Source organism: Suillus discolor, assembly GCF_016758755.1.
Source record: "Suillus discolor strain FC423 chromosome Unknown F5147scaffold_8, whole genome shotgun sequence".
In the NCBI taxonomy this organism is placed as follows: domain Eukaryota; kingdom Fungi; phylum Basidiomycota; class Agaricomycetes; order Boletales; family Suillaceae; genus Suillus; species Suillus discolor.
Window position 1 is genome coordinate 593,236 of NW_024541255.1, and position 25,711 is coordinate 618,946.

Consider the following 25,711-nt stretch of genomic DNA (forward strand, 5'->3'; position numbering starts at 1 on the left):
CATCGCTTCCTCGCGCCTCAAACTATAGTGCTGCAGCTAAAAGTTATTGAATTTGATCGTCGTCACGGATTATGGAATCCAAGGGGGAAATCGAAGAATTAGATGAGGTATGTCATACATTAATCCGCAGTAGACGTGAAAGGTTACTTACACAACAGGCAGAATCAATTGACAGCCGACAGTGGCGAGCTTTACTTATTTCAGTGGTTGTCGAATCTGGAGAGAAGTCTCAGACATGCGAGTACCGTATGTGAATTCATAATGACTGTATTTCCCTACGATTTCACATTTTGCAGGAAACGCTCAAGGAGACGCAAGCTTCAGTAGAAGCTACGCTACTGAAGGTGCTCATACCTTCGGAGCCATACCCTTCTCCTGGTCGTCCGCTTCGCAATCTAGCTGCAAGATGCCTTCTAGTCCTGTATCATCGTGGAGAATCCAGGTCATTATTTGACACGCTAAGGGTGTTGCTAAAGCCAGCCTCTGACATCAAAGCCACGGATAAGGATTCGACTCGGATGTCAGCACAAAATCCACGCTTTATCAGTATTGTTGAATGACATTCCGCTTACAGCGCCGCATTCTGGACGATTGGAGAATTGATGGAGGCCTTCGGCTCCCAGGTTCGATATGTCCCTCTTTTTCAATAGCGTTCTGATGGCCTGAGGCAGTTTATGTCCTTTATGGCTGAAACCGCCACCATCGCCATAAAAACATTGAGGTCATCTGCGGTGCGTAGGACATTTACTAGTTGTTCGCTTTTTTCTCTCATTACTATCAAAGTCGCCGCACGTCCGATATCATGCGCTCACTATGCTCCGGAAAGCCCTGGTTTCAGCCAAGAAGGCTTTGAGTGACTCCCTTGCAAAGGACATAATCAAGCAAATGAAGAACGGTTTAACAGATAAAGCTCTTCCCGTCCAGCGAGCTGCTGCTGCTGTGAGATTCTTGCCCGTGAACTGCATCTTGTACACTGAAACGTGCGCAGGTTTTAACGATCGTCTATACTCCCGAAGACTCCGTCACACTTGCAGATGTGGAGTCAATCATGAACGTCTGCGTCAAAAGTCTTGAACACAGTGACCAGGTGACAACGCAATCGCTGGCGCAGCTAGTGGGACATATGCTCGCAGCCACTCAAATGGAACGTGCTGTGGCAGTCGCAGAGCAATCACAAAAAGGCAAGAAGGAACAAGAAGACTCCGATATCTCTACTCCTGCACATATCGCAGCCGAAAACACCAAAATCCTTTTGACGCCAGGAGATATGCTATCACAAATCTCCACCCAGTTTAACAAAGCTCACAGCCGCAAAACCCGTGCGGGAATCTTCATGTTTTACGTCACACTACTGGCAAAACTCGGGCCAGTATTTGTGGAATCCAATTATTCCCTACTCGTCAGTCACCTCATGACCGAGATCGTCTCCTATCCCAAGAATGGAGCCACGAGATATGACAAACTCTTCATCCGGAAGCTAGTCGGCGCTCTTTTACGGGAGCTAATAGCACTACGAATGTTGACTGAGCAGGGACAAATAGCTGCAATTCAAGATCTTTCCTCGTCATACTTGAAAAGATGGCCAGCATTAATGCCGGGGCAGGTGGCTCCATCTTCATCCATCCTAACAATAGCACTGGAGGAGGTTGCAGGTCTGTTGCAACAACTAGGCAATGCACCTCCGCCGGTTCAGGTAAGTCCTGTGAAGTTGTAACTTTGGTTCATTCCTAAATTCGGCGTAGGACGCTGTCTCTGTGCCATTGATGACGCTGCTTACGCATCCCAGTCACTCGGTTCGTGTCAATGCGAGTTGGACCCTTCGTTGCTTCTGCTATTCTACCCCCCTCCGTCTACCGAAGGCAATGTTGGCGATCGCGGAGTCTTTACAACGCGACATTGAATCCCTTCAATCTCCTGCAGCTCCTTCGGACATTGATCGCCGGACACTTGGTCATTCCTATGGTTTGGCAGCTCTTGTCGCCATTGTGCCACATCGCCCCCTATACGTGTCTTTTGATGTGTCGGCCAGCGTTCTTGACACCGCCACTCAACTCCTTAAGCGCGCTAGTGACCATGATGTTCATATTGCAGCAGTAGAGGTCGAAGTTGCCTGGACGTTGATTGCATCGCTGATGCTGCTTGGACCAAATTTTGTCCGCTCACATCTACCTCAGCTACTGGTACTTTGGCGTAATACATTACCGAAACCTACTGCGAAAGACAACGTTTCAGGCCGGTCAGCTGCCGAGTGGAAGTTTCTCCTGCATGTCCGTGAAAGTGCACTTGGAGCAATCCTTTGTTTTTTGCTTCACAATAGCCAACTCACCACTCTCGACGTCGCCCGGAGAATCTCATCTCTGCTTGGAAATGCTCTCTCATTTTCAAATGTGTTCTTGTCACAGAGTATCGAAGAAGTTTCTGGACCTTCGGTGATTGAAGATACTGGGCCATCTATTCGGACTCGCGAGGCTTCTCTTCGACGTAGAGCATACCAATGCTTCTCCGCTCTTGGAACTTCCACTTTGACGGATTCTGTCCAATCAAGCTTATTGCAGTCCGTCCTTACTGTTTTTGCGGGCCCCGATATCGATAACATATCTGCAATGCAAGCCTCAATTGCGTCTACCTCCGGTAGTTTCACTTCAATCTGGCAGATGACAGATGGTTATGCTTATGGACTCACTACACTTGAAACATCTGAAGACGGGATTGACCAAAGCACAATGTCTGAAAATCCTCGCCGTGGTCACAGCAACAGTGATAGCATTGAACACTCAATAAGTGCCCTGGTAAGACATTTCATGTGTGAATCTTCCTGCCGATGTTGATCTACGCATCTAGCTACGCAAGCCGATACTAGGAGCGTGCGAGCACGATACACTTTCACTTTCTATGATAAACCCGTCAGAAGAGGAAAGCTGGTCTTTCAATGCTCCACCACCTGTGTCGTCAGTCTGTGACGCCGCTATCGAACTATTTTCTCAGTTGCTGCCAGCCCAGGACTTGAGCACCACTCTGCGGACAATCAATCACTTGATAGAGTCCAATCGGTCTCCGAAGCTTGATAAGAACGCTGGGAGGAGGACCGCTGTAATGTTGAATAGCGTCGTGGCCATCGTACGAACATTGCGTGTTGCGATGATCTCGTATCATCGTCAATCTAAGGATACCCTTGGGCATTCTCAAGTCACTACAGCTCTTGGAGCATTCTTGAAAGTAAGTTTACTCTTAACCTGTGGTTCGACCATGTGTTCTTAATCTCACTTGCAGGATGCTCTTGTGGATGGTGACCCCGCCCTAAGATCTGCTAGTAGCGAGGCCATTGGGCGCCTTGCCAACATTTCTGGAAGCTCCTTTTTGACGAGTCAAACCAAGGTGTTGGTTGATCACATTGTAAGCAACCGAGATCCCCAAGGTCGAGCTGGTTGTGCGCTTGCGTTTGGGTCTCTATACAGCCATGTCGGTGGACTTGCGGCAGCCCCTATCTTAAAAACAACAGTGAACCTTCTCATGTCATTGAGCAATGATTCTCATCCGCTGGTCCACTTTTGGTCCCTCCGCGCACTGGGACATGTCATTAACGCTGCTAGTTTGGCCTTCGCTCCATTCGTGTCAAGCACCCTGGGAATGCTACTCAAAATATACCTGTCGGACACTCACGAGGCCGAGGGAGGGACACTGAACAACGCCAATATTGGTGGTGACTTGCAAGCTTACCCCCTTGTCTGCTATATCCTGGATGCGATCATCACCATTCTCGGCCCTGATGTTCACGACTCTTCAAGGACGAGAACAATTGTACTTGACCTTGTCCACGAATTTTCGGTGGAAGATGATGAGCCCATCCTAGTGGAAGCTATAAGGTGCATCCAGCATCTCCTCATGTTTGCTCCCGAGCATGTGGACGTTCCCGAGATCGTGAATCGTTTCAGAAGGCACCTTGGTTCACCTAGAAGATGCCTGAAACTCGCAGCAATCGATGCCCTTTATCAATTGGTTCAGAAAGACGCTCTAGCAATGTCTCGATTGGGTGGAGATAGCCTTGTGGAGGATTTGTTTGGAATGTTAGACGGTGACCCATCGATCGATGGAGTCAGAAACGTAATTTCAAGTTGGCTACTTCAGACGGCGATTCACAATCCATCCGCCTGGATTGACCTTTGCCAGAGGATTATGTTGCGCATAAATGCCTCCCAGAAAGTGGTCAATACAGCCAACAGTCTCATGGATGACGAAGGTCAATCGTTGAGTGCATCCATGTCAAACGATGACACGCGGCAAAGCAACATATCCATGGTTGCTACGTCACGCTGGAGGACGCAACTATTTGCACTGCGATGTTTACACGAAATTTGCACTCTAGTTGCACGCTTTGGACGCAGAGAGCACATCGACATACCTTTCGCTCGTAGCCACGGCATTCCAGTGAACGGCCTCCTTGTGTCTCGTGTCCCAGATTTGATCAAAATGGCCTTCACAGCATCTGCAGCATATGTCACAGAGATACGACTAGAAGGATTGGTCGTATTACGCGATGTCATTCAAGTAGGTGCACTGTTGTGATTTCTGTCACTTTTCTTTTCATGTATTTTCAATAGGTGTTTTGCCAGGCCCCAGATCCTGACTATCCAGACGCTCTCCTACTTGAGCAACATCAAGCACCTATCACGGCTGCACTTACTCCCGCCTTCTCTCCAGATTCCACTCCTGAAATTCTGTCTTCTGCCATCGATGCCTGTGCAGTATTTGTTGGCTGTGGCGTTGTCAAAGATGTAAGTCGGATGGGGAGAATTCTCAAACAACTTACAACAGCACTCGGAGAGGTTGACGGTAGGCATATCCAAATATCTCATCAATATAGATATTCATGCTTTTCAAGAATCTGGCAATTTAACTATGGGCAATTTTGTGGACTTGAGCCCAAATGCGTCAGGCATGTTGAGGGTTTCTATCCTCTCGGCGTGGGCTCGTCTAGAAATTGCTAGTTCTGAGCAGACGTACCTTCTGGATGTCATCAAACCATACAGATCGATCTTGGCACCGCAATGGATTGCAAGCCTTCGCGATTATGCTGTCATCCGGGCAGATTCCGAATTCATACACGATGCGTCAGCGGTAGCTTTAGACCCGTCGTATGCAAGCCTGGGTAAAGTAGTCCTACTCCCTGTAAGTTTCAATCTCGATCGATTATTATCGACGGATCTCACCTTTTCAGTACTACGCTTCTTCCTGGGCAACTATCCTACAAGCTATCGCGAACGCCATGAATCGCTCCGATCAATCCATTTCAGCTGCCATCCTTGGGAAGGAGGTGGGATCATCTGTCAATGGTATCGACTCCATGGCAGAAGGGCCAGCGCCCCTTTTCTTCCCCCTCTTTGGCCTTATATATGAAGCTCTCGCGACGTCCTCGCCAGACACCAGTTCACGAGTTGACACGGTGATTGCCTGCCTGGGGGCACTGAAATGCCTTCTCGATCCTCGCTATTCTGGGAAAGCCCTTTTGGAGCCTACTATCTTTCAAGAATTCATGAGTCTCAGTCACCGAATCGCTATGACAGAATCTGCAGAGGTACTCATTCACCTGATCACTGTCCTGACCACTTTTGCCAAACACTTCGGCCAATATGTACCTGGAGGCGACCTCAGGCGAGTCTTCCACAAATTGTTCTTCACGAGAAATTTACACGCAGTCCAGCAGCAAGGAGAGTCAAAGCAACACAGCCATTCTTCCCGATTCAGTGTCCACTCATTGTCTCAAGATTTTTGCCTACACCATTCGACACTCTCGTCACAATCCAGGAACGTCATCGATAAGTAAGTCTTTTGACCTTGACGCTGCCGCACAACACGATCCATGTTCTTGCAGAAGGCGATCTGTCTGATATTGCAAAGATGATTTCTGGCTCCCTGAGTGCCTTCCACCTCATTGCCTCGACGACAGAACTTGTTGTTCGAGAAGATGTACGGGGAATAGGCTGCGTTCTCTATGGCGGTACGAAACTCTCATCAGCGATTTCTTTTGCATAACCCGTTTTCAGAACTGCTGAAAGATGAAACATCGGAAGCGGATTTGATAACTCCCACTCTTCCGGCTTTCAAATCCTTGCTGGCCATTCCATGTCATCCTAGTGTCCGCGAACGTTACGGGAAGCTTATCCATGGCTTGTTGTCTTCATGTCTTTTGAACGCGGATGAGATGAGGTTTGCTTTTGAAATACTTGCATGTCTGTGGAGGGCTAAAGCAACACAGGGGACGCGAAGGTTTAATTTCGTCGAGAAAAGTCAAGACTAACCTTCTCGCGGCGGTGCTCATCTTGACCATCATTCCTCCACAAGTGGCGGTTTCTCGTGATGTGGTGGAGCACTTGTTCTTCCTTATATCACAAAAGCTTGAAGAAGGCGACCAGGTATCCTTTTTCTTCAATACTTCTAATGCGTGTCGCTGAGCGATTTTGCGTTCAGCAGATGGCTCTTGTGGCCGTTCACTGCGCCAAAACTCTTGCAATCGCTGCGTCTGGAAGTGAACTTCTTCGAGCCTGCGTTCGGCTGCTTCTTCCCGCACTAATCCAATATGTTGCCAAAATGGTACCTCGAGTGGATGACGGAACAGTGTCAGAACAGCAAGCCATCTCGATAGACGAGGTTTGGAAAACATTTGCGACACTCGTCTCGCTGGCTAAAGAGGAACAACGTCAGTACCAGTACCCACGGATTTGGTTTAAGTAGTTGACTTTAATCGTGCAGGTTCCCGTCTATTGAGTGTACTGCTACCAACAATCACATTACTTCTACGCCCATCTCAGATGCCTCCATCAACGATACATTCTAGTGGCATAGCACACTTGCTTTCCCTGGCAGCTAGCTCGCCTGCGTCCTTCAAAGAGGCCACTACTCAGCTGGACCCCTCTGTGCGGGAAGTACTTGAGATGTCAATTCGGAAGGCTGTTGAAGGCGCCGCGGGCACAGTGCAGCAGAGTATGAAGCCGCAGATCTCCCTGAGATCATTTTGATAAAGTAGTTAACATATGTACATGCGTGGATCATGATATACGCGAGGACAACATCTCATTGAACAATGTCAACATTAGCCTCTTCCGTCTGCCAATTTGGATGATTCCCAAGGTACTTGGCGAGACCCTCAAGACAGATTGTGACTTCTCCAAGATCCATCCGCTCCTGAGGCAAGAAACACCAACATCTATTCAAAACTTCCCATAGTTCATTATGCATCCACCGCGAGACATCTTCCGGCTCGGTTGGACGAAGAGGTAAATGTCTGTCGTTGATGTCCATGATAACAGTGAGATCACGTTTTCTATGCGAATAGGGTGCCTGCTTGGTTACAAGCTCCAGGATAGACATTCCGAACGCGAAAACGTCGCTGGCTTTGGTGGGCTTGACATCATCGCCACCCAGGAGTTCCGGAGCATTCCAACGCACGTTGGAGGACCCAGTATAAGCGGTGAATTCCTCCCTCCCGAGCACTTCGTCTAGGACCTGAGTATGCCCAAAGTCACCAATGCATACTACACCCTGCATCGAAAACTGAGTCAGACCTATTAACTAAAGTGGAGAAGGTCACGCACTTCGGAGGAGACCAGCATATTATTCTGGCCCGAAACTGTGAACGAACATATCTGCTTGTGAATCATAGTGACTTACACATTTCACTACTCATAAAGTCAGAACAATTTGTCCCCACGAAGTACATAAATGCACTCACGATTTCCATGTACAATGTTGCATCCATGAAGATACTCGATGCCTCTTGCTGCTTGTGCGAGCTGAGTGTTATCAAGATCAGTTTCGAGGCAATGATCAGGCTACTAGCATACTTGCCAAAGTAAGGGGGTTGATGTCAGGGTTCTTGATGCGATATCTGAGCGCAATTAAGTAAGAATGGGGATGTGCTGCATTCCAGCATGACATACTCTAGTGCATTGCCATTTTCTTGCCACGTCGACACCTGCGTGGAGCGTAAAATTTTTATCAGGTGATAAACATAATTACAGGGGCAGAGATCTTACAATGTGAAGAGGTCCCAAGTTGGTGATGACACCGTAAATTGTCAGAATGTTGTCGTGTTTAAGCTTTTCCCACACATTCATTTCGTGCTCATAGCGCTATACAACACGTTAATGATAGTTGAGTCATGTAAACGAAGACTACGACATACCTTGGTCATTCTTCTGGCTTTCGTACGGTCGGTGATATTGCGCAAGGTTTTGAGTGCGACCTTGAAGGTATCAGTCATCCAGTCACGTAGCATCTTCAAGGACCAGCTTACCTTCTCTCCTAACATTTCTCCTTGCCAGATGTCGCTGTACGTTCCAGAGCATATCGGAGTGGATCCGCTGACCTTTTTGACCTGATTGTTCAAGACTTTGAGTGTCGGAGGGATTTTTGTGAGGCTGCCGTAAATCTGTCAAAGCACTTTGTATCTGAGTTTGCACCGTCATTTCTAGCGAGGAAGAACGGGAGGGTGATGGGGATTCAACCATCGGTTCCCCAAGTAACGTTCGGTCCGGTGACTGGGAGTTCTCACGCGGTAACTGTAAGCATAGTTGTATCAAGCGCTGTAAAGGTGTAATGAGGATCGAAGAAAGAGAGACATCAAGCGCTACCAGAACTTGCCTCCTGACCGGTTCTCATGAGATCAAGGGCATCCCGACCGCCAGCATTGTGCCGTTGGACTGCGTCCAATATCTGTTGTGGGGATATCATCAGCTGTGCCAGCTTTTCCTCGATGCGATCTTGATTCATTTTCATGAGGTCCATAGATTGTTTCTGCATGATCAGGACAGATAGGGGATTTTTGACCTGTCAAAAGCTTCGACATATGAACACAAGTAGCAGGAGTGATCTTACGTGCAGACGTTCCATAGCTGCGTTCACATCGTTCTGGCACCTATCCAAGTCGTTTTCTATCTGAGAGCTCTTGACTAAGGCATTGCGTGAGCGCATGGGAGCTCATGATAGCCGCGACACGTACAGAAACTTTTCACTTTGCTATATCGTGACCACTTTTGTATGCGGTCTCGTACAGCATACAGAACACTGTCTCGATGGTATGAACATTTTTCCAACAGGAAGATTAGGGAGCCAAACGACACACAATTCAGCGTCTTCTAAGGATGATCGCATCTCATCGCTAGCGGGTCCAACTGCGTGATCACTGATCAAGTTCAGCAACGAGGTGCATCTGTCAGCAAGTTGGGCAGACTTGCGCTGACAGAGATGATGTTGTGTCTTAAGTTGGAGTAAGTTTTAAAGCGAGAAAAGCGCACCTTGTGGATGGCCACTTGGTTGCAAGCGGTGTTGATGGCTTGGAGTGCCATCCCAGCCCCCTGGACGTACGGAACACCTGATGCAGCACCTGCTATCTCGAGAACTCCCAGTGTTGGGTTCACGATAGTGTTAAATACGCTCATAAGAGAAATTCCTATAAGACAAGGGAGTATGGACACGGGAGTATCATGAGACTGAATACAAAGCCTTTGTTATGGGGGAGTTCTCTGCGTGTTTTCCGGGCAGCCAGTCACATGCTGTGCATGCATGCGGCGTACGCATCTGCAGTTGACTTCCTTGTGTTCCAGACGCGCTGCAGATTGTGCCGCCTAGTATAATATGCATTTCGATAACTTCTGTAACCATAGCTGGAAACCTTCAATTGCGAATATCGGTGCCCTGATCCCCCACAGGAAACGCAGTGGAGTTGAGAATTTGCAGTTGAAACTAGCAGTACTGCCAGGTGTTGGCCACGCACTGCGAGGTTCAGTCTAACCCTAAAGGCCTAACTAGTCACGTGTTCAGTTGTTGTCGAGCAAGGTCCGCAGCGGTCCGCGAATTTGTGAAACACTATTATGTCTCGCAAGCGTCGACGTTCTCAGGCTGTTCCTGCTGAGGAGGAGCGCTACGAAGAGCGTGCGTCGGATTCTGATACTGCTGGAGAAGAACATAACTCCGAAGAACGGAGGAAGGAACTCGAGATTTGGGATGCATTCAAGGAGGAACATCATGAAAGTACGCCAATCAAGATTATTCTGATAGAACAATCCACTGAACTGGATGTCGTAGTACTCGAGCAACTTCCATTGTCTCTTCACCGCCAGTACACACTCATACGTGAACTAGATGACCAAAGTAACAGTACGTGTAACCAAGTTCCCTCTCGTGTATGATCAAGTTGTAGCTGTGCATTTCCAGCCTACCATGCAGACTTATTGGACAATGTGCGAAAATATATTGCGCTGCGTATACAACTTACATCGCGGCGGGGTATGATCTTCGATGCAAAGCAGAGCAAGATGACCATACTAGCTACGTCAGATCCAGAGGCCATGCAGGATTCGCCTCAGGCAGCAGGCTTGCCACCTCGAGACGAACAAGTCAACATTGACTCGCCCGTTGAAGTACTGAATGACACACATAATGCAAGACCTGTTGCTTCTATCACACCAAGTCTGGAGTTATCTATCGAGCCACTCTCTTCAGGAAAAACAACTCGGATATTGCTGCAACATATCGCGCAGGTATCAGAAGAGGCCCTCCGTGCATCAGAGGAGAAGGTGAATATTGCACAAACTGCTTATGAAACGGTACTCCCGATTTTCTTCCGATTTTATATATCTAATATGTCGCACAGGTTGACCGACATATCCGCCTTTTGGATCAAGCTATCAAGGAGCAAGAGGCATCCATCTCTCTTGGAATTCGTCCAGGGACGCATCTCGCGCCGATACTTCTTCCTGATCTTGTCGTACCGCGCTGGGTACGCCCGACCCGTATGGAACGTAGCCCTACGCCCTCACTATCCCCAGAGCTTTCCACCATCCTTCTTCAAGAATCTACAGAAGAGCCATCTACAGAGTCTGTGAGACCCGGCAGGGGTAGAAAGGCGCGCAAGAAACCGGAGCCAGAATCTGAGACTCCGCCACCACTTCCTGAGGAAGTTTTGAAAATACCAGCCACTCGCACGACGAGGAGTGTGAAGCTGAAGATTCCAGCTCAAGCTCAAGCAGATCCGAACGAGCCGAGGTATTGTTATTGTAACCAGGTGTCATACGAGACGGTCCGTAGCGTTGTGTTTGACTTTACTTTGGATGAAGTTCACATGGCTTGTATTATAGATGATCGCTTGTGACAGCGATACTTGCAAGTTGGAATGGGTAAGCGGATCGATCGATCAGGCGTTCCCCTAACGATTTCTAACACTCATTTTCAGTTCCACTTGCCGTGTACTGGCCTTAGTGCAGTCCCCAGTTCAACGAAGAAATGGTATTGCCAAAATTGCCTACTAAAGATGACACAGAAAGGGAAAAAACGATGATTTTGTCCTGCCCCATTGCCACTGACCATGTAATTCGATACAATACCATAAATACAAGTTGACCTACATATTACGAGGCTTCAAGGCCCGGCAGGTACTCAATCTGAAGAAACATTCATGTTTAGTTTATTCGCGAGTGTTTCCATGTATACCTCTGGATATCATTGAGTGATAAATGTAAACACAGAGTAAAAAAATTACCTGTCTCGTGGCGGAGCTTCCAATACTCTGTGAGTAGCTCGTTGAGTTCTGCTTCACTCTTCTTCAGATGCTCCGCCATCTGCAAAGGTCCATTAGGAAGCAAGGGTGAGAGGGCCAAGACCCAAGACCCACCTTTGTTTCTATGTCGCCCGCTTCCATCCTGAGTTCCTCCACTTGCTTGTCGTTTTCTCGCCGCTCGATGTCCATCTTCTCGTAATCTCGCTGGAGGCGCTCAACCGTCTGTTGACTGGCCTGTCGCTTCTCTTCTGCGTGTCTCTGCGCCCTCTCAAGCTTCTCCTGCGCGTTTCCAAGTTGCTTATGTACTCGCTGAGGAGCACGCATTAGCACGTGTAATTGAAAGAATATGTCGTGACCTACCTCAGTTTTCTTCTGCAGCTCGCCACGCTCGACTTTCTTATACTCAAGACTGTCTTTGAGTTCTGCGAGCTCCTTTTGTGATCCTTCGAGGAGCTGTACCTCCTTTTCTGTCGTCTGTAGCTGCTCAATACATGATCGGACATCCTGACTGGATAATTAAGACAAAACCACACTGAACACAGCGAGGAATGTGACCTTTTCAATATTCACGAGCGCCGAAATTTTGGCCTGTAGATCTCGTGCCTTTGCTTCGTGCAATGCAACCGTCTTTTTATCTTCAATAGCTGTGGTCCCCATAGTCATGATATTACGCCTAATACGCTCCGGAGACTGCACAATGCGCGATCGGGTACGGGAATTGTTGTCCATTAGGAGAGCAGACTCCGAATTGACAGTTTCGTTTCGAGCTTGGAGATGCGCCCTTTCAATCTTTAGACTCTCAATCTCCTTGGTGAGTCCTGTGTGAACCTCTTTCGCCGCAAGGAGTTGGGTCGTCATGGCTGCATTCTCTTCCTTGAGCTGTTCGCATTTTGGCTCGTCCTTTGCACGTTGTGCTCTACGAATCGTGAGCTAAGGGGATGCTAGAGATAAATGAAGGATCTCACTTGAGCACTGCGAGATTGTGCTGAATTTCTGAGAGTTCCTGGATAACTTGTTCGCGCTCTTCTATAACCTGTGCAGACTTTTCTCGGACGTTGCTGATAAATGTGGTGCATTGCTCTGCGAACTTGACAAAGTTGATAAATGCTGAGAGAATGAACCGTGTACGCTCCGGCTCTGGTGCGGACAGGTCTCGTGAGCTGAAGTCCATAATGCGTGCAGAAGTGGCAAAGCGAGTCCTGCTCGTTTTTGTGTCAATAAAAATAATAATAATAAGAGAGGGCATATCTTACAGGTGGTAGAGCATGATATTGTGTGAGATAGCGTTGTTGTAGAGATCCTGAGTACGCACAATTAGATACAGATGGCCACGCATATAATCAACGCACGCACGGGGTTGGCATCATCGAGAGAGGCCAGCGCACGTTGGGTTGGTTTGTGAAGCACGTTTGGAGATATGGACGTGACTTGCTCCAAGCAGGCGTTGTACACGCCAGTGACAAAGTCAGAGGAGGGCCTGACGAGTTGCTCGTTGCTGACACTCAAGCCCCATTCTGATAGAGCCGTCATAATCTCTGGTATTGGCATATTCGGGAACCAGTATTGCCCTGACATGATCGTTGTTGTCGTCGTCGTCGATGATGAACGCGACTCTAATATGCACGTCGCGGTCACGTGTGACTGACGCGCTTCGGGAATCGGGACGAGCCGCACATCAGACTTTACGTTAATGAATGGGACAAGAGCCGTTCTTGGTGCTGCTAGACTATTCGAATTCGTGACCCGCGCGCGTTACAACTTGACCTCGAGGCAATTTTTTGTATCGCTATCGATTATCCGAATCAATCCAGTCTCACTGACTTTTTCAGCCACTCGTCTCACGCCGACAACTTATAGGTCGGCCTGCCATCAAGTACTTCCTCCGGTCATTCTTATCTGCTCATCCCTGTTATCAAGATGGCGGGGACACAGAGTAACCTAGACAGCGTTAGGAGGACCGCAAACATGATCTCGAGTAGCATATTGCCAAAGGTATGCCATTGCAAATTCGAGCGGGCCATTGCTTTTCCCATCATTCTGATCCTGTTGTCAGGCTTCATCATCAAAGTTCAAGCCAGCCTTGGGCGTTTCTCACTCTTTCTCAAATCCCAATGGTAAGTATATATTTATGACGAAGACAACAGCTATTTATATAAGTAACTCGCAGTTCGCCAAACATCAGGCTCGAGTTCTCCACTTCCATCATTCGCAACACCAAATTTTGGCAGGAAGATGATGAACCCTCGTACAGCACCACTGTCCGCTCCGCTTCACCGGGATCTAATCGATTTATGTCGTGAACCCACCATCGAGATTATGGAAGGTCCAGTACCCTCTAGAAAGCGTCAGCCCCTTGATGTTCCCGACGGAGCTCAACAATCAGCCTCAAAGCGGCTCAAGGAAAGTAATCGCGTTAACAAAGAAAACATTTTCCATACTCTTCCTTTGTCATCAAAGGGAATATCTCGCGCCGTTCCTCGACAATGGACGCCTGAAATCCCAAGCGATGTCGAAGCATCGAACCCAAACCCTGCTTCAAATATGCCATCTCGCCTTGATCTGTTTCCTGCACTACCAGCCTCTTCAGAAACTGCACAATCTGATGCAGGTACTCAGCTCGTCAAGAATATGGACCTAGACTCCGTTTGTTGTCTCTTATTTTACATCTCCGTAACTCTGATATATATTTAACAGCGATCGCGAGGGTTTCTGGAACTAATACTTGCCCGAAACCGCGAAGTCCGCGATTATTTACTCGCAGCAATATCAGAACACGGGAACAAGCCGTTAGACATTTTCGAAATCTCGTTTTTATTGTGAGTGTACTGTACTGTGTGAACTTCCCTGCTTACTCTACGTAGGGTTCACATCGAAGGCCGCATCGAAGCTATCCAAGAACGCCTGGCTCGCTTCAACCCTATCAGCGAGCCGGCTTTAGCTCCATCCACATCTATTCTTGCGCCGTCTGCGCCTACCGATTTCGCGAGTGCCCTCGAACCAGAAGATATCGATGTCGACGGCCCGCTTGAGCCAGAAGATACTGACGTATCAGCTGAGACCCTAATTGTACCTGACAGCGATGATCTTTGGGAGGGCCTTGACGAGCCTTCAACATTGCAACTGGATACCTTAACCTCGACTACTCCGACGCTCGATTGTGCAGATGCACCATGCACTCCCTCTGTGCAGATGGGTCGCCTCTATAATACATCAACCCCTTACTATGCCGAGGCAGTTTCGGCCTTGAAGAGCGTATTTGGGCTGACCTCCTTCAGGCAAAACCAACTTGAAGCTATCAACGCCACGCTGGACGGAAAGGATGTCTTCGTCCTAATGCCCACCGGTGGTGGGAAAAGTCTTTGTTATCAACTTCCTGCAGTCTGTAAGACTGGTAGGACCCAGGGAGTAACATTTGTCATATCACCACTCGTTGCACTCATCGCCGATCAAGTGGCATCCTTGCGAGAGAAGCACGTTAATGTTGACTGCATGTCTTCCCTAAGGACCGTAGACGACTCGCGGGATGTCATGCGTCGCCTTCGAAGCCAGCAAAAACCCGACATTTGCTATATCACTCCCGAAAAGCTACGCGAGAGCAATGCCATGCAAGATATTCTAGCCCAACTGTATGAAGACAAGCAAATCGCGCGCTTTGTCATTGATGAGGCACATGTCATTCAGAGCTGGGGGCGGGATTTTCGCGATGCTGTAAGTTTGCACAATTTGGTCCATGAGTGCATTAACAAGTTCTTATTTGTATCTTTAGTATGCAGAGCTCCATATGCTGCGTGAGCGGTACCGTGATGTGCCTATCATGGCACTCACCGCAACCGCGAACAAGACCGCGATCCAGGATATTCGAACACGCTTAGGTTTACGTGACCCCTTATGCCTGATGCAGTCTTTCAACCGCCCCAACCTGTACTATGCAGTACAGCCTAAACCGTCTACGAAAAAGAAGGTGGTTCAAGCCATTGCTGGTTTCATCAAGTCACAGCATGCTACCCATACTGGCATTGTGTACGGTTTCTCGAAGTTGGAGTGTGAGGAACTTGCTGAGCAACTGCGAAACGACTATGGTTTATCTGCCAAACATTACCATGCCGGTATGGACTCACAAGAGCGCAGCACCACTCAAGAAGAATGGCAAAGTGGCAGTTGCAAGATAATTGTAGCAACGGTATGGTACTCACAGTGTAGCATCATTGAGTTCTGACGTTATCTTAGATCGCGTTTGGGATGGGAATCGACAAACCGGATGGTAAAGTTGTGTTTGTTCACTCCGGACTTTGTCTGACCGCATCGAATAGTGCGCTTCGTAATCCACTCAACGTTACCGAAGTCGATGGATGGGTACGTCACGAGTCTACAAGTACGCTTCATTGAGAAGTTGCTTACCGTCTTAGGTATTACCAGGAAACTGGACGCGCTGGACGCGACGGCGATCCGGCAGACTGCATTCTTTGTAAGCGACTTCGATGGTGATTACGCTACGCTGCCTGATGTATTATACTCTTCCAGATTATGCACACAGGGACGCTGTGTCACGACATCAGTTGATCAATAGCGACCGCAACGATAAAGGACCGGCTCGGACTCCGGAGGAGAAAAAGCGACAACTGGAAGATCTCTCAGCGGTGGCCCAGTATTGCCGCAACGAGGCTGACTGTCGACGATCATTAATCCTCGCGCATTTCAACGAGCGTTTTGATTCCCACCTTTGCCCGAAAGGTTGTGACAACTGTTCGAGAGGTGGAACAGTTTTTCGCCAGCTGTACACCCTGGAGGCGCAGCAGGCAATCCGACTATTCGGAGAGATGGCAGCCTCCATGGATAGGATCGCCCTCGGACATTTCAAAGATGTATACGCGGGTCGGAACCGGGCGAAGGTTCGTGAGAGTGGGCATGACCAATTGTCATTGTTTGGGGTGGGCAAGGGAGTAGATGGCGACCGTATAATAAGTGCGATGCTAGGTGCTGATATTTTTGCGATCGCACGAGAGGCCTCTGCGTCTGGCTGGACCAATGATTACTTAAAGGTAATTAAGGCCCAGTCTTCGTTTTGTTGGTGACCTGATGTTATGGTCAAGCTTGGTCCGCAAGCGGATGCGTGCCTCAGCGGCAACCTCCCCGTTGAACTGACATTTAGGGATAATGGCCCCCCCAGCGTTGGACCATCACGTTCAGCTGCGAAGAATGTAGCTTCTTCCAAGGCCCCCGCGAGAGCCAAGGGGAAGATGAAGGCTGGTCCCAGCACAGCGGCTTATATGCCGTTGTACAAAGACGACGACGAAGCTGAACCCGTGTCCGACTTCGAACCGATCAAAGACGCTGCAGATACAGGGCCTACAACCACAACCGAGCCGCAGGACCACAATCAGGCGCGTCTCACGGCAATGCTGGCGGTAAGGGAAAAGGTGAGAGTGCTTTTGTCGAAACAAAGTCACTGGCAGATTTACATTCAAAGCTTGCGAAAGAACATGTCCTTCATGAAAATGACGTGCTCGCTACGGAAACAATTCATTTCCTCTCGCTCATCGACATAGAAGGTGAGTATCTGCAATGAGTGAGGCTTGAACCAGACTTACCCTACTAGATCGTGCGTCATTCGAAGAGCTCATAACAAACTCGGATGAACCAAAATCGCGCGAGAAAGCAGCGATTTTTGGCAAGTCTTTCTGGACTGCTTATTTCAATGCTATATCAACCACAGCTTCGAGGTGAGTGACAATGCAATTTCTGCTGGCATCAAAGTGATGAATCAATACAGCTCCAAAACGCAAGCTCGAATTTCTGATCTGCGTGATACTTTTAGTTTCAATGGGGCATTGTAGTCTACTCTTTCGCTTGGATTACTTACCACAATTACTACAATGGATTGATTACAAGAATTAGGTATTAACAGATGATGTAAGCTGCAAATATTCTCCTGTTAGCCTCGAGCTCTCCTTGGAGATTGTCTATTGTCGCTGCTGTTCACTCGCAGCATCTAACTGTCTGTTGTAATGGGTGGTCGTGGCGTCCTTCTCACCTCAAATCTCCCTCAGTTGCAAAACCTCATCAAACGTGACCCAGTGGCGTACAAGGAAGAGTTCCTACAGCAATGGAACCACTACGACAGTATCAGACAGATATGTCAGATAAATCCTGATGAACAGGCTCAGCATTTTCGTGAACTAGTCTCATTTATATCTCAAGTGCGCCTTAAAGATCTTTTACAATTTTCTTACTTCGCTGATGATATTGCAATTCCAGGTCGCACAATGTTATCCCAAGGAAACCAAAGATTTTCCATCTCATTTATCTACCCTTCTCCTCGAAAACTATGGCACCCTCACGCCCGATACCAGAAAAACCCTCGTTCAAAACCTTGTTATGTTGCGCAACAAAGATGTCATTACATCCATTGAGTAAGTGCCTTGATGGATTATGTCCTCTAAATAAAATTTCGATCTAGACTCCTCAAGTCCCTCTTTCCGCTCCTCCCTCGTACAACCTCCTCCACTTTGCGAGCCTTTATCCGCAAAACTATTCTCTCCGATATCCGTACTGCCAACCTCCGAACCAAAAATCACAAACTGAATCGTGCTGTGCAAGCCATGCTTTTTACCATGGTCGAACGGGGAATGGATGCTGAAGTCGTTGGAGATAAGGGAAAGCTCAGATCCGCAGGTCCCACGAGTGATAAAACCGCCAATAATGGGGAGGACGCTATGTGGGCAGTGATATTGACAAAGGAGTTGTGGCGAAAGGGAATATGGTACGCCACTTATCGTTGATGCAGCTAGATAGAATTGACTTCCATCCTCAATAGGACTGACGCTAAACCTGTGTCTATCGTTGCGCTTGGATGCTTTCATCCTGTGATGAAGGTACAGAGTGCTTCGATTCACTTCTTTCTAGGAAGTGACGACGAAAAGGAAGACAGTGACGATGAGGATGATGAGGTAGGTAACGTCTCCTTGCCAGAATATCACTCACACTTGTTTCAGGGTCCTGATGTCAGAGCTCTTCACCATCGTCGTGAAGTCAACAAAAAGAGACGGGGCGATGATAAAAAGCTTCAGAAACAACTCAATGCTGCAAAGAAGGTACCCCGTTTATTCAGAAATGCTTTTCTGGCTCCATCTCATTGCTAATCCGTATACAGAAAAAGTATAACAAAAATGCCCCCACGACACCGAATTTTCCGGCGCTCCAACTTCTCAATGACCCACAGACGTTTGCTGAGAAGTTATATGACAATCTAAGTCGCTATGACAAACGTTTTTCACTTGAACATAAAATTCTCATCATGCAGCTCCTCTCGCGGGTGATGGGCGCTCATAAACTTTGCGTTTTAAGCTTCTATACTTACATTGTCAAATACCTCACCTACCACCAACTTCGCGTCCCGTCGATTCTCGTTGCGCTGGCGCAGTCTGTCCACGATCTTACGCCACCAGATGCCTTGACTCCGGTCGTGCAGAAGCTTGCAGCCGAATTTGTGCATCCTGGAGTAGGAAGCGAGGTAATTGCTGCAGGAATCAACTCAATCAGGGAGGTTTGTAGAAGACAACCATGGGCAATGGAGGAAGATCTGTTGGGTGACCTTGTAGAGTATAGGAGAAGTCGAGATAAGGCAGTTACAGCTGCTGCAAGAGGATTGTTGCAGTTGTACCGAGAGGTGAATCCTGGTATGCTCAAACGCCGGGAGAGAGTAAGCGGTTCCCTTTCAACTCTCCATTGCCAACGTTGAATATTCTTGTAGGGAAAAGATGCCAGTATAGGTATGAGCAAAGGTGGTCAACCACTGCCGTTTGGACACAGTGCGGATGCTGCAGTCGACATCGAAGGATTAATGGTAATGTGGACCTCTTTTACGCTCAAAAATATGTCTGAACCACTCGACAGCTTCTGGAAGACCACCTGATGAAACTTCGCGAAGAGGAGATGGGCGGTGCCAATAATCACGCGGAGGACAATGAAGCGGCCGCTTGGGAAGGCTGGGATGTCGAAACCGATTCCGATTCGGAATCTGAGTCTGAAGGATGGATAGCTGTCGACTCAGAAGGTGATAACGTAGAAGTTAGTGATAGTGAAGACGAGCGGGAGTCAGCTCCCAAGCCGCCTGGGGAGACCGATCCAGAGATTGATTCAAACCCCAATCGAATTTCAACCTTGGCAACTACTAAAGTGAACTGTTATTCCTTCTACCCCTCGTGCGACACTCTGACATGTATTACAGATCCTTACGCCGGCAGACTTTGCATTACTGAATGACCTGCGCATACAGGCTGCCACAAAAGCCATTGAATCAGGTGGTGGTTCCAGGGCGAAACGGAAGCTTGAAGCCCTTGAAGCTAACAAGAGGGCCATGCAAGCTGGGCCATCTGATGGCACATTCGTTTCTGAGAACGATATCCTTGGTCCGCGCAAAAAGGCTAAAGCTGACTACGCGGAACGCATAGCAAGTATTGAAAAAGGTCGGGAAGGGCGAGAAAAGTACGGCTCGCTGAAGGGTAAGAAAAATAAAGAGTCTCCAAGCAGCTCCACAAATCGCGAGAAGGCAAGGAATAAGCCGATTATGATGATATTGAGCAGCGGTGCGGTGCGGGGAAAGAAGAAGGCGTCCTTGAGGGAGAAGCAGCAGAAGTTGAGGGCACACATTGAACGTGCAAAAAAATCATATCACTAGTACATAGTATGATGCTAGCCAATAACAATGTTGTACGTGTCGCTAGTCTGAATGCCGGACAAGCGATGATCCACTTTTCTCTATCATTCGGTCCATCATGCGAGACCAAATACTGTCAGGACACTTGCCTTAACGTCTCAGGGGAATGCGCCGATACTGATCCTCTTCGCCATTGCATAACCAGCTGCGAAGTGAGAGAGCCTAGCATCTACTACAAAGCCCTGTGTGTTGGGTGAGTGAAGTCTGTACTTTTCCTGCTCAATAGTGTCACCTTTTTGTCGTATGCTTGAGAATTTCAAGATCAGGAACACGTTCCATCGAAGAGCGAGACTCACCTTTGAGCACGGTATCGAGTTGGTCTAGCTCTACGACGCGAGTGATAATATGTTCCCCATCATCAAGACACGGGGTAGGAGTTTCGAGTTTATCTTCTAGGAGGACACTTACAACCACGAGTTTCATGTTGGAATTAGTCATTCCTACAACTGTCTTAAATGTGCACCAATACATCTGACCGAATATACAGACCTGGGTCACTGACAACGATCGGCGAGGACTCGGGTTCGGTAGTCATATCGGCCTCGTATCCTGTCTCCTCCTTCAATTCTCGAATGGCTGCTGCCTCGGCTGTTTCTCCTGCATCGACAAGACCAGCAGGGAGTTCTATGACCGAAACAGAACAAAGTGAGTAGGGAATAGATTGACAACGATAGGGAAGTGTAGCATGCCAATAACGATGTTGTCGAGAGGAGGACGGTATTGCTCTATAATGACTGTCGAGAGGGGGAAAGCCTTGGTCTTGGAACGAAGGACAGCGAGGACAGCAACGCCTGTAAAGGACGAGCGTTTGTGCAGTTGTATAACGAGGAAGCACAGATGTTATTCACCGTCTATTCCAGAATCCTTGCGAGTTGTGCGCTCAGCAGACTCCCAAAGTCTCTTACCGATGAATGAATGAGATCGTCACGCCCCCGAGAGCATACTAATAAATATACCTGTTTTCCGTCTTGATCAGTGTAATGAATCTTCTTGAGACGGATCCATCTATGCACGAATGAGATATTAGTTGACCTCCACAAATAACGTTCTCACTTCGCGTCTTTGTTGTCCAAAGGCTCTTCACTGATGACTTTGGCGGCAGGCATAGCAGTAAAAAGCTTCAGATTCTGTCTGACTCGGATGATCGCAGGCCCGACGATAGATGACGGTGGATGTGACCGTACAAGTCTAACGGAGAACATATGGATGTCCCCTTTATAATCATCAACCTTTCAAAATTCAACCGTAATCGAATAGCCTAGCTGTTAGCTAGCTATTTCCTAGTTATTTCTTTGCGCATGGATTGCAACTCACCGAAAGGCCACCATTACATAATATTCTGCATACTACTTGATTAGACAATGGTCATTTACGACCGTGTTCACTAGCGCTCAAGCGCTCACTGCTCACTGTTCCGTGTTACATGCATCGATACTTTTGAATGTCTGCTTCCAACACTCATGACACGTCTACATTGTTGTTGAAGATATCATCTCTGCAGGCCGAACTTTCACACCTCCAACACCGGTATGATGCCCTACTTGCCGCCAAAGAGCGTGCCGCCGAGAGGTACAAGACCGACTACAAAAAGTGGCGAACTGTCAAGCAGTGGCTTTGCAAGAGTTCCGATTGTGGCAAGGAGGTGCATCCGTTACTGAAGGATAGTAACTATGATGTCTATCGGAGAGCCTCTAGTATCGACAAACGACGCAAATTTGAAGAAATAGGTCCGGACTTGAGTGCGTTTGACGAGGAGGAGAAGCAAACGTCCAAGACGTGTACGTACACAGGCTTTCACGCGTCTTTATACTCAACTGATGTTACATTAGCTTCTGATGCTATGGGCGGGCAGCAGGAGGTACCATCAACTCTCCACGCTTCGCGTAGAGAAACGACAATCTCAACGCAAGTTGGGATGCGGTCTGCCACTCCGTTCAAACCCCCGTTCCCGATACACGAACACTCTACTGACGAAGAACTAGCAGCCGGTGCGTGCTTATCAAACCACATACTTTGGCAACTTCACCAATCTTGATGCAGGCACGTCTGTCTTACAGAGTACCACCTTGCGTCGAGATCCACCCAAGAGACGCGGGAGATATGCCCAGGCTACGTAAGTCCCCGCAAGACCATGCTTGCTGCTCACTGACTCCCTGATTTCAAACCAACAGTGATGCGACCACTATCAATTCACGCTTCACTATAAGCAAAGAACGCAATCACGGCGTGGACTTTCAGTACGATGAAGTGGTCAAGAGCCGCGAGGGGCGAAAACAGATGCTTGCTGACGATTGTGAATGTTGTCGTAGTGTGCGTGTCTCATTTCTCGAAACATCGTTACTCAATCTCCATGCGTCCTAAATAGTACTATGAAGGCGTTGGACCACTGCCCAAACCTCTCCAGAAACCACTTTGGCGTTCACCCTCTTCAACACCTACTAAGAAACGTCGATTATCCTTTGACAGCCTCTCAGACTGTAAGGAAAACCGCGAAGGTATCGAACACCACAAGAAAGAGATATCACGACATCGGCACCATTGGTATCGTGCCAAGACACCACCCGGCTACTGGGACATCGGTTTCCCTGATACGCAAGAGACAAGCGACATCAACCGACGTGCCGCAGAGATGTATGCACAGAAATTGGTAGAGGTTGAAAACGAAGCACGGTATGCTAACATCCATATTCTCCAGACTTCTCTGAACTGATGCCATCGCGTAGGAGTGGCAAGGGAAGATATGTCGAACGGATAGCATGAGTATATAATATTCCTGGCAGGGCCATCAGGTGATATCATAGATATTTGTCCTCGGGACGATACGAAGAACTTGACCCGATATCACATCACGCAAGGCGGAATGGATCACAATATCTTCCTCATAGTTCAACTGCCTTCCATGTTAGGATTTAATTCTGTCGACGACATCAGGGAGGCACACCAATTAAGCATCGCGATCACAAGAAAGTATGACTGACCCCAAAACCTCAAACGTCTACGCAATCGCCCTTGGTTCCACTCATAGAAGGTTACCTAGGTTTTCCCGTCAGTCCGCACATCAACTAGTGCTATCGTATTTCCAGCTGTAGATCCTTGACCCTCAGCATCATCGTATACTGACCATGACACACGTTTATCCTGCATTTCTTGGACTTTACTAGGGGTCGGCGTTGCCGACTATTTACCTTGTTCCGGCTTCCACAGAGTTTTCTCGTCCCCAATTTTATTTCTGCATACTCTAATACTACTACAGTCTTCAAACGCGCTAGCGACACTACTTCAAGATACAAGTACAATTATCGGTGACCTATGTCTTTTTAGGCTTTCGAACCACTTGCTTCAGTCTCACGGTGAATCTTTGTCTTCTTTGGTTGTTCTTGGTTGTCATTGACTTGCGGGCGTTTGTAGTTAATGTTGTGATGGACCGCACCGAGTCTCAGGATTGTTACGCGTTCCACGGTCGCTTGGAAAGTATCATGATCTTGGATTTTCCAATGACGCACATTCTGTGATGGAACCATTGAGAGCGGTATTGGTGTGCATGGGTTGGATAAGGTTGTCTTTGTAGAAGATGGGGAGCGCTTTTGGTTGAAAATTGTATTTACAAAGCGTGAGTTGCTACAATGGAAGGTGACTGTATATATCACTCCATTACCTTGCGCAATGCGGAGCAAGGTCTATCACGATGGAGCGTAAAAATGTTGTGGCAAACAGCACAATACATGCACGTGGTTTATGACGCGTGTATACCTCGCAAAACATGCCAACCTTCGAGATCAGTCCCAGTGAAAACCCACTGTTCTGAGAATGGCTGAGGTTGTGTGGGGTTGTGCGTGAATTTGAGAAGCCTTTGAGATTGTGTGAGATTGGCTGGCGAAGTTAATGCTAATAATAGCACTGGTCTGAAATTGTGCGAGATCGATTACCTCTTATTGTTGCCACTGCATGTTGCATTTGGCACGCACAATATCATTGCACGTTGCATCTAGCACCTGACAGCTCTACCATCACAACACTTTCGCCCACTAGCATGCCACCACCAAAAGAGTATCAAGTCATGCGCAAGGGCCGCCTTCAGACCGTCTCCAAATCTCAGTATTACCGCTTAAAAGCCCAGGATGGTGGTGCAAACACACGGACTCCAGAACTTCAAGCACTCTTAGCCTCTCGGGTACAAACAGATGCTCCAATTGCTTCATCAAGTACCTCTGGTAAGTTGAGAACCATTATCTACAACATCAATGCGCTAATGAATGTGACTATATGTTAGCGGAGCTAACAAGAGAGCACACACGCTCAATTCAAAGTGGTGATGTGGATATGAATCTTGATGAGAATGCTACAGAAGATGAGGTAAGTAAAGTCGATTACCTACCAACTATTGTTTGAGTCATATTAGCAGGGCAACTATGCGGATGATTTCCCAGACCCTCCTGCTGCTGACGAGGGCCATTCCACACCTCCCCCAGACCCAGACCCTCCTGCTGGTGACGAGGACCATTTCACACCTCCCCCAGACCCTCCTGCTGGTGACGAGGACCATTCCACACCTCCCCCAGACCCTCCTGCTGGTGACGAGGACCGGCGCACCATACAAGATATCGATTTAGATGAAATACAACGTCTTGCAAGTATCGGTGGGCAGAAAGATATATTGCAATCTATTTCGTTTATTCAGGCCCTTCGACGCTCCACTTTAGATGACAGTCTCTCGCCACTTGATCCAGATGCTCTTGATCGTCTCCGAAACCCTCCTCAGCATCAACTTAAAATTGAGGATCCCCATCTGCGTTTAGCTATCGATACCTATCTTGCACTGGAACATTCTGCTGTAGAAGCTTACAATAATGTCCGCAAAGCTGTCCTACGATGCTATCCAGACACAGACTTTCCTTCCCACCACAAAATCAAGCGTATTGTTGCACAGATGAGCGGGATTGAGTCCATTGTAGATGACATGTGTGCAGAGGGCTGCACAGCTTTCACAGGAGATTACGCACTTCTCGACCGCTGTCCTCATTGTCATTCTTATCGCTATGATCAGATCAAATACGAAGCCTCTAATGGCAAAGTGAAGTCACCTGTCAAGGTGTTTCACACTGTCCCCATCGGTCCACAACTTCAGACGCTTTATCGAGACCCTGCAGCAGCAGCCAACATGTGCTATCGTGATGAGCGGACAAAACGCATCTTCGAGGAGCTTGAACTTACAGATGGCAAGCTTTCCATATATGATGATATCATCACGGGTACAGAATATCTGAAAGCTGTGAACGAAGGAAAGATTCAAGACAATGATATCGTTCTCATGTTATCAATTGATGGCGCCCAACTCTACGAGAGCAAGGAGTCTGACTGCTGGATATATATCTGGATCATTATTAATCTCTCTCCTGATCTACGCTACAAGAAGAAGTACATCCTTCCGGGTGGAATCATACCTG

At 47.9% G+C, this 25,711-nt stretch overlaps 11 protein-coding genes across 11 annotated transcripts; 8 read left to right on the forward strand and 3 right to left on the reverse strand.

Moving 5' to 3' along the window:
- Positions 1-71: 71 nt before the first annotated feature.
- Positions 72-7,013, forward strand: F5147DRAFT_769710 (armadillo-type protein; the record flags this gene model as incomplete). The annotated part of the gene is made up of 19 exons (XM_041441060.1): positions 72-107; positions 163-246; positions 297-520; positions 575-623; positions 672-731; positions 784-939; positions 989-1,693; positions 1,743-2,789; positions 2,842-3,216; positions 3,271-4,545; positions 4,599-4,772; positions 4,813-5,166; positions 5,216-5,629; positions 5,694-5,817; positions 5,870-5,995; positions 6,042-6,204; positions 6,254-6,410; positions 6,466-6,694; positions 6,748-7,013. 19 exons carry the CDS (start codon positions 72-74, stop codon positions 7,011-7,013), a joined length of 6,018 nt encoding a protein of 2,005 aa, XP_041296966.1.
- A 55-nt stretch (positions 7,014-7,068) lies between these two features.
- F5147DRAFT_769711 (kinase-like domain-containing protein) lies at positions 7,069-9,434 on the reverse strand (the record flags this gene model as incomplete). Its single annotated transcript, XM_041441061.1, has 15 exons — positions 7,069-7,536; positions 7,590-7,613; positions 7,666-7,673; positions 7,727-7,774; positions 7,839-7,882; positions 7,935-7,969; positions 8,031-8,126; positions 8,180-8,239; positions 8,291-8,414; positions 8,549-8,579; positions 8,628-8,823; positions 8,872-8,945; positions 8,996-9,060; positions 9,119-9,231; positions 9,291-9,434. 15 exons carry the CDS (start codon positions 9,432-9,434, stop codon positions 7,069-7,071), a joined length of 1,530 nt encoding a protein of 509 aa, XP_041296967.1.
- A 389-nt stretch (positions 9,435-9,823) lies between these two features.
- Positions 9,824-11,332, forward strand: F5147DRAFT_630058 (uncharacterized protein; the record flags this gene model as incomplete). The annotated part of the gene is made up of 6 exons (XM_041432766.1): positions 9,824-10,026; positions 10,081-10,152; positions 10,210-10,601; positions 10,649-11,074; positions 11,133-11,171; positions 11,228-11,332. Exons 1-6 carry the CDS (start codon positions 9,867-9,869, stop codon positions 11,330-11,332), a joined length of 1,194 nt encoding a protein of 397 aa, XP_041296968.1. The 5' UTR covers positions 9,824-9,866.
- Positions 11,222-13,139, reverse strand: F5147DRAFT_414099 (Nuf2 family-domain-containing protein). Its single transcript, XM_041429689.1, has 8 exons — positions 12,905-13,139; positions 12,805-12,851; positions 12,517-12,750; positions 12,107-12,467; positions 11,912-12,055; positions 11,666-11,860; positions 11,534-11,612; positions 11,222-11,486 (listed from the first exon to the last, which is right to left on the reverse strand). The coding sequence occupies exons 1-8, from the start codon at positions 13,124-13,126 to the stop codon at positions 11,431-11,433; spliced, it is 1,338 nt and encodes a 445-aa protein (XP_041296969.1). The 5' UTR covers positions 13,127-13,139; the 3' UTR covers positions 11,222-11,430.
- A 105-nt stretch (positions 13,140-13,244) lies between these two features.
- On the forward strand, positions 13,245-14,514 carry F5147DRAFT_414250 (uncharacterized protein). The gene is made up of 5 exons (XM_041429693.1): positions 13,245-13,331; positions 13,381-13,543; positions 13,605-13,665; positions 13,719-14,367; positions 14,413-14,514. The coding sequence occupies exons 2-4, from the start codon at positions 13,469-13,471 to the stop codon at positions 14,240-14,242; spliced, it is 660 nt and encodes a 219-aa protein (XP_041296970.1). The 5' UTR covers positions 13,245-13,331; positions 13,381-13,468; the 3' UTR covers positions 14,243-14,367; positions 14,413-14,514.
- Positions 14,515-14,740: 226 nt separating this feature from the next.
- F5147DRAFT_569593 (P-loop containing nucleoside triphosphate hydrolase protein) lies at positions 14,741-16,623 on the forward strand (the record flags this gene model as incomplete). The annotated part of the gene is made up of 6 exons (XM_041430956.1): positions 14,741-15,259; positions 15,318-15,731; positions 15,779-15,812; positions 15,862-15,904; positions 15,958-16,016; positions 16,073-16,623. 6 exons carry the CDS (start codon positions 14,741-14,743, stop codon positions 16,621-16,623), a joined length of 1,620 nt encoding a protein of 539 aa, XP_041296971.1.
- Positions 16,508-17,587, forward strand: F5147DRAFT_414247 (uncharacterized protein). The gene is made up of 4 exons (XM_041429692.1): positions 16,508-16,968; positions 17,019-17,100; positions 17,148-17,271; positions 17,322-17,587. The coding sequence occupies exons 1-4, from the start codon at positions 16,633-16,635 to the stop codon at positions 17,383-17,385; spliced, it is 606 nt and encodes a 201-aa protein (XP_041296972.1). The 5' UTR covers positions 16,508-16,632; the 3' UTR covers positions 17,386-17,587.
- On the forward strand, positions 17,477-20,709 carry F5147DRAFT_414157 (SDA1-domain-containing protein). The gene is made up of 9 exons (XM_041429691.1): positions 17,477-17,748; positions 17,807-17,961; positions 18,009-18,311; positions 18,366-18,498; positions 18,544-18,642; positions 18,702-19,250; positions 19,302-19,394; positions 19,445-19,726; positions 19,779-20,709. Exons 1-9 carry the CDS (start codon positions 17,557-17,559, stop codon positions 20,226-20,228), a joined length of 2,256 nt encoding a protein of 751 aa, XP_041296973.1. The 5' UTR covers positions 17,477-17,556; the 3' UTR covers positions 20,229-20,709.
- Positions 20,366-21,373, reverse strand: F5147DRAFT_743727 (NUDIX hydrolase domain-like protein; the record flags this gene model as incomplete). Its single annotated transcript, XM_041439621.1, has 7 exons — positions 20,366-20,482; positions 20,574-20,707; positions 20,757-20,891; positions 20,957-21,058; positions 21,116-21,167; positions 21,224-21,272; positions 21,321-21,373. The coding sequence occupies 7 exons, from the start codon at positions 21,371-21,373 to the stop codon at positions 20,366-20,368; spliced, it is 642 nt and encodes a 213-aa protein (XP_041296974.1).
- A 166-nt stretch (positions 21,374-21,539) lies between these two features.
- Positions 21,540-23,306, forward strand: F5147DRAFT_414148 (DNA repair protein endonuclease SAE2/CtIP C-terminus-domain-containing protein). The gene is made up of 6 exons (XM_041429690.1): positions 21,540-22,045; positions 22,097-22,255; positions 22,308-22,380; positions 22,439-22,577; positions 22,633-22,937; positions 22,991-23,306. Exons 1-6 carry the CDS (start codon positions 21,709-21,711, stop codon positions 23,025-23,027), a joined length of 1,050 nt encoding a protein of 349 aa, XP_041296975.1. The 5' UTR covers positions 21,540-21,708; the 3' UTR covers positions 23,028-23,306.
- Positions 23,307-24,208: 902 nt separating this feature from the next.
- F5147DRAFT_751595 (uncharacterized protein) lies at positions 24,209-24,838 on the forward strand (the record flags this gene model as incomplete). The annotated part of the gene is made up of 3 exons (XM_041440192.1): positions 24,209-24,478; positions 24,538-24,620; positions 24,670-24,838. Coding segments are annotated over exons 1-3 (432 nt in total), but the record flags the coding sequence as incomplete, so codon positions are not given.
- Between the last annotated feature and the right edge of the window lie 873 nt (positions 24,839-25,711).

Excerpts from the sequence above, each read along its gene's own strand:
- F5147DRAFT_414247 (XM_041429692.1), top strand. The coding sequence starts at position 16,633 with ATGGTCAAGCTTGGTCCGCAAGCGGATGCGTGCCTCAGCGGCAACCTC. Across the intron at positions 16,969-17,018 it reads TGCTGGCGGTAAGGGAAAAG|CTTGCGAAAGAACATGTCCT; the intron begins GTGAGAGTGCTT and ends TTACATTCAAAG. Across the intron at positions 17,272-17,321 it reads ATATCAACCACAGCTTCGAG|CTCCAAAACGCAAGCTCGAA; the intron begins GTGAGTGACAAT and ends GAATCAATACAG.
- F5147DRAFT_414250 (XM_041429693.1), top strand. The coding sequence starts at position 13,469 with ATGGCGGGGACACAGAGTAACCTAGACAGCGTTAGGAGGACCGCAAAC. Across the intron at positions 13,544-13,604 it reads CGAGTAGCATATTGCCAAAG|GCTTCATCATCAAAGTTCAA; the intron begins GTATGCCATTGC and ends TCCTGTTGTCAG. Across the intron at positions 13,666-13,718 it reads CTCTTTCTCAAATCCCAATG|TTCGCCAAACATCAGGCTCG; the intron begins GTAAGTATATAT and ends AGTAACTCGCAG.
- F5147DRAFT_414148 (XM_041429690.1), top strand. The coding sequence starts at position 21,709 with ATGTCTGCTTCCAACACTCATGACACGTCTACATTGTTGTTGAAGATA. Across the intron at positions 22,046-22,096 it reads GAAGCAAACGTCCAAGACGT|CTTCTGATGCTATGGGCGGG; the intron begins GTACGTACACAG and ends ATGTTACATTAG. Across the intron at positions 22,938-22,990 it reads GAGGTTGAAAACGAAGCACG|GAGTGGCAAGGGAAGATATG; the intron begins GTATGCTAACAT and ends GCCATCGCGTAG.
- F5147DRAFT_414099 (XM_041429689.1), bottom strand. The coding sequence starts at position 13,126 with ATGTCAGGGCAATACTGGTTCCCGAATATGCCAATACCAGAGATTATG. Across the intron at positions 11,613-11,665 it reads CGGGCGACATAGAAACAAAG|ATGGCGGAGCATCTGAAGAA; the intron begins GTGGGTCTTGGG and ends GGACCTTTGCAG. Across the intron at positions 11,487-11,533 it reads GAAGCTCCGCCACGAGACAG|AGGTATACATGGAAACACTC; the intron begins GTAATTTTTTTA and ends AATGATATCCAG.
- F5147DRAFT_414157 (XM_041429691.1), top strand. The coding sequence starts at position 17,557 with ATGGGTGGTCGTGGCGTCCTTCTCACCTCAAATCTCCCTCAGTTGCAA. Across the intron at positions 18,312-18,365 it reads TTGTGGCGAAAGGGAATATG|GACTGACGCTAAACCTGTGT; the intron begins GTACGCCACTTA and ends CATCCTCAATAG. Across the intron at positions 18,643-18,701 it reads AACTCAATGCTGCAAAGAAG|AAAAAGTATAACAAAAATGC; the intron begins GTACCCCGTTTA and ends ATCCGTATACAG.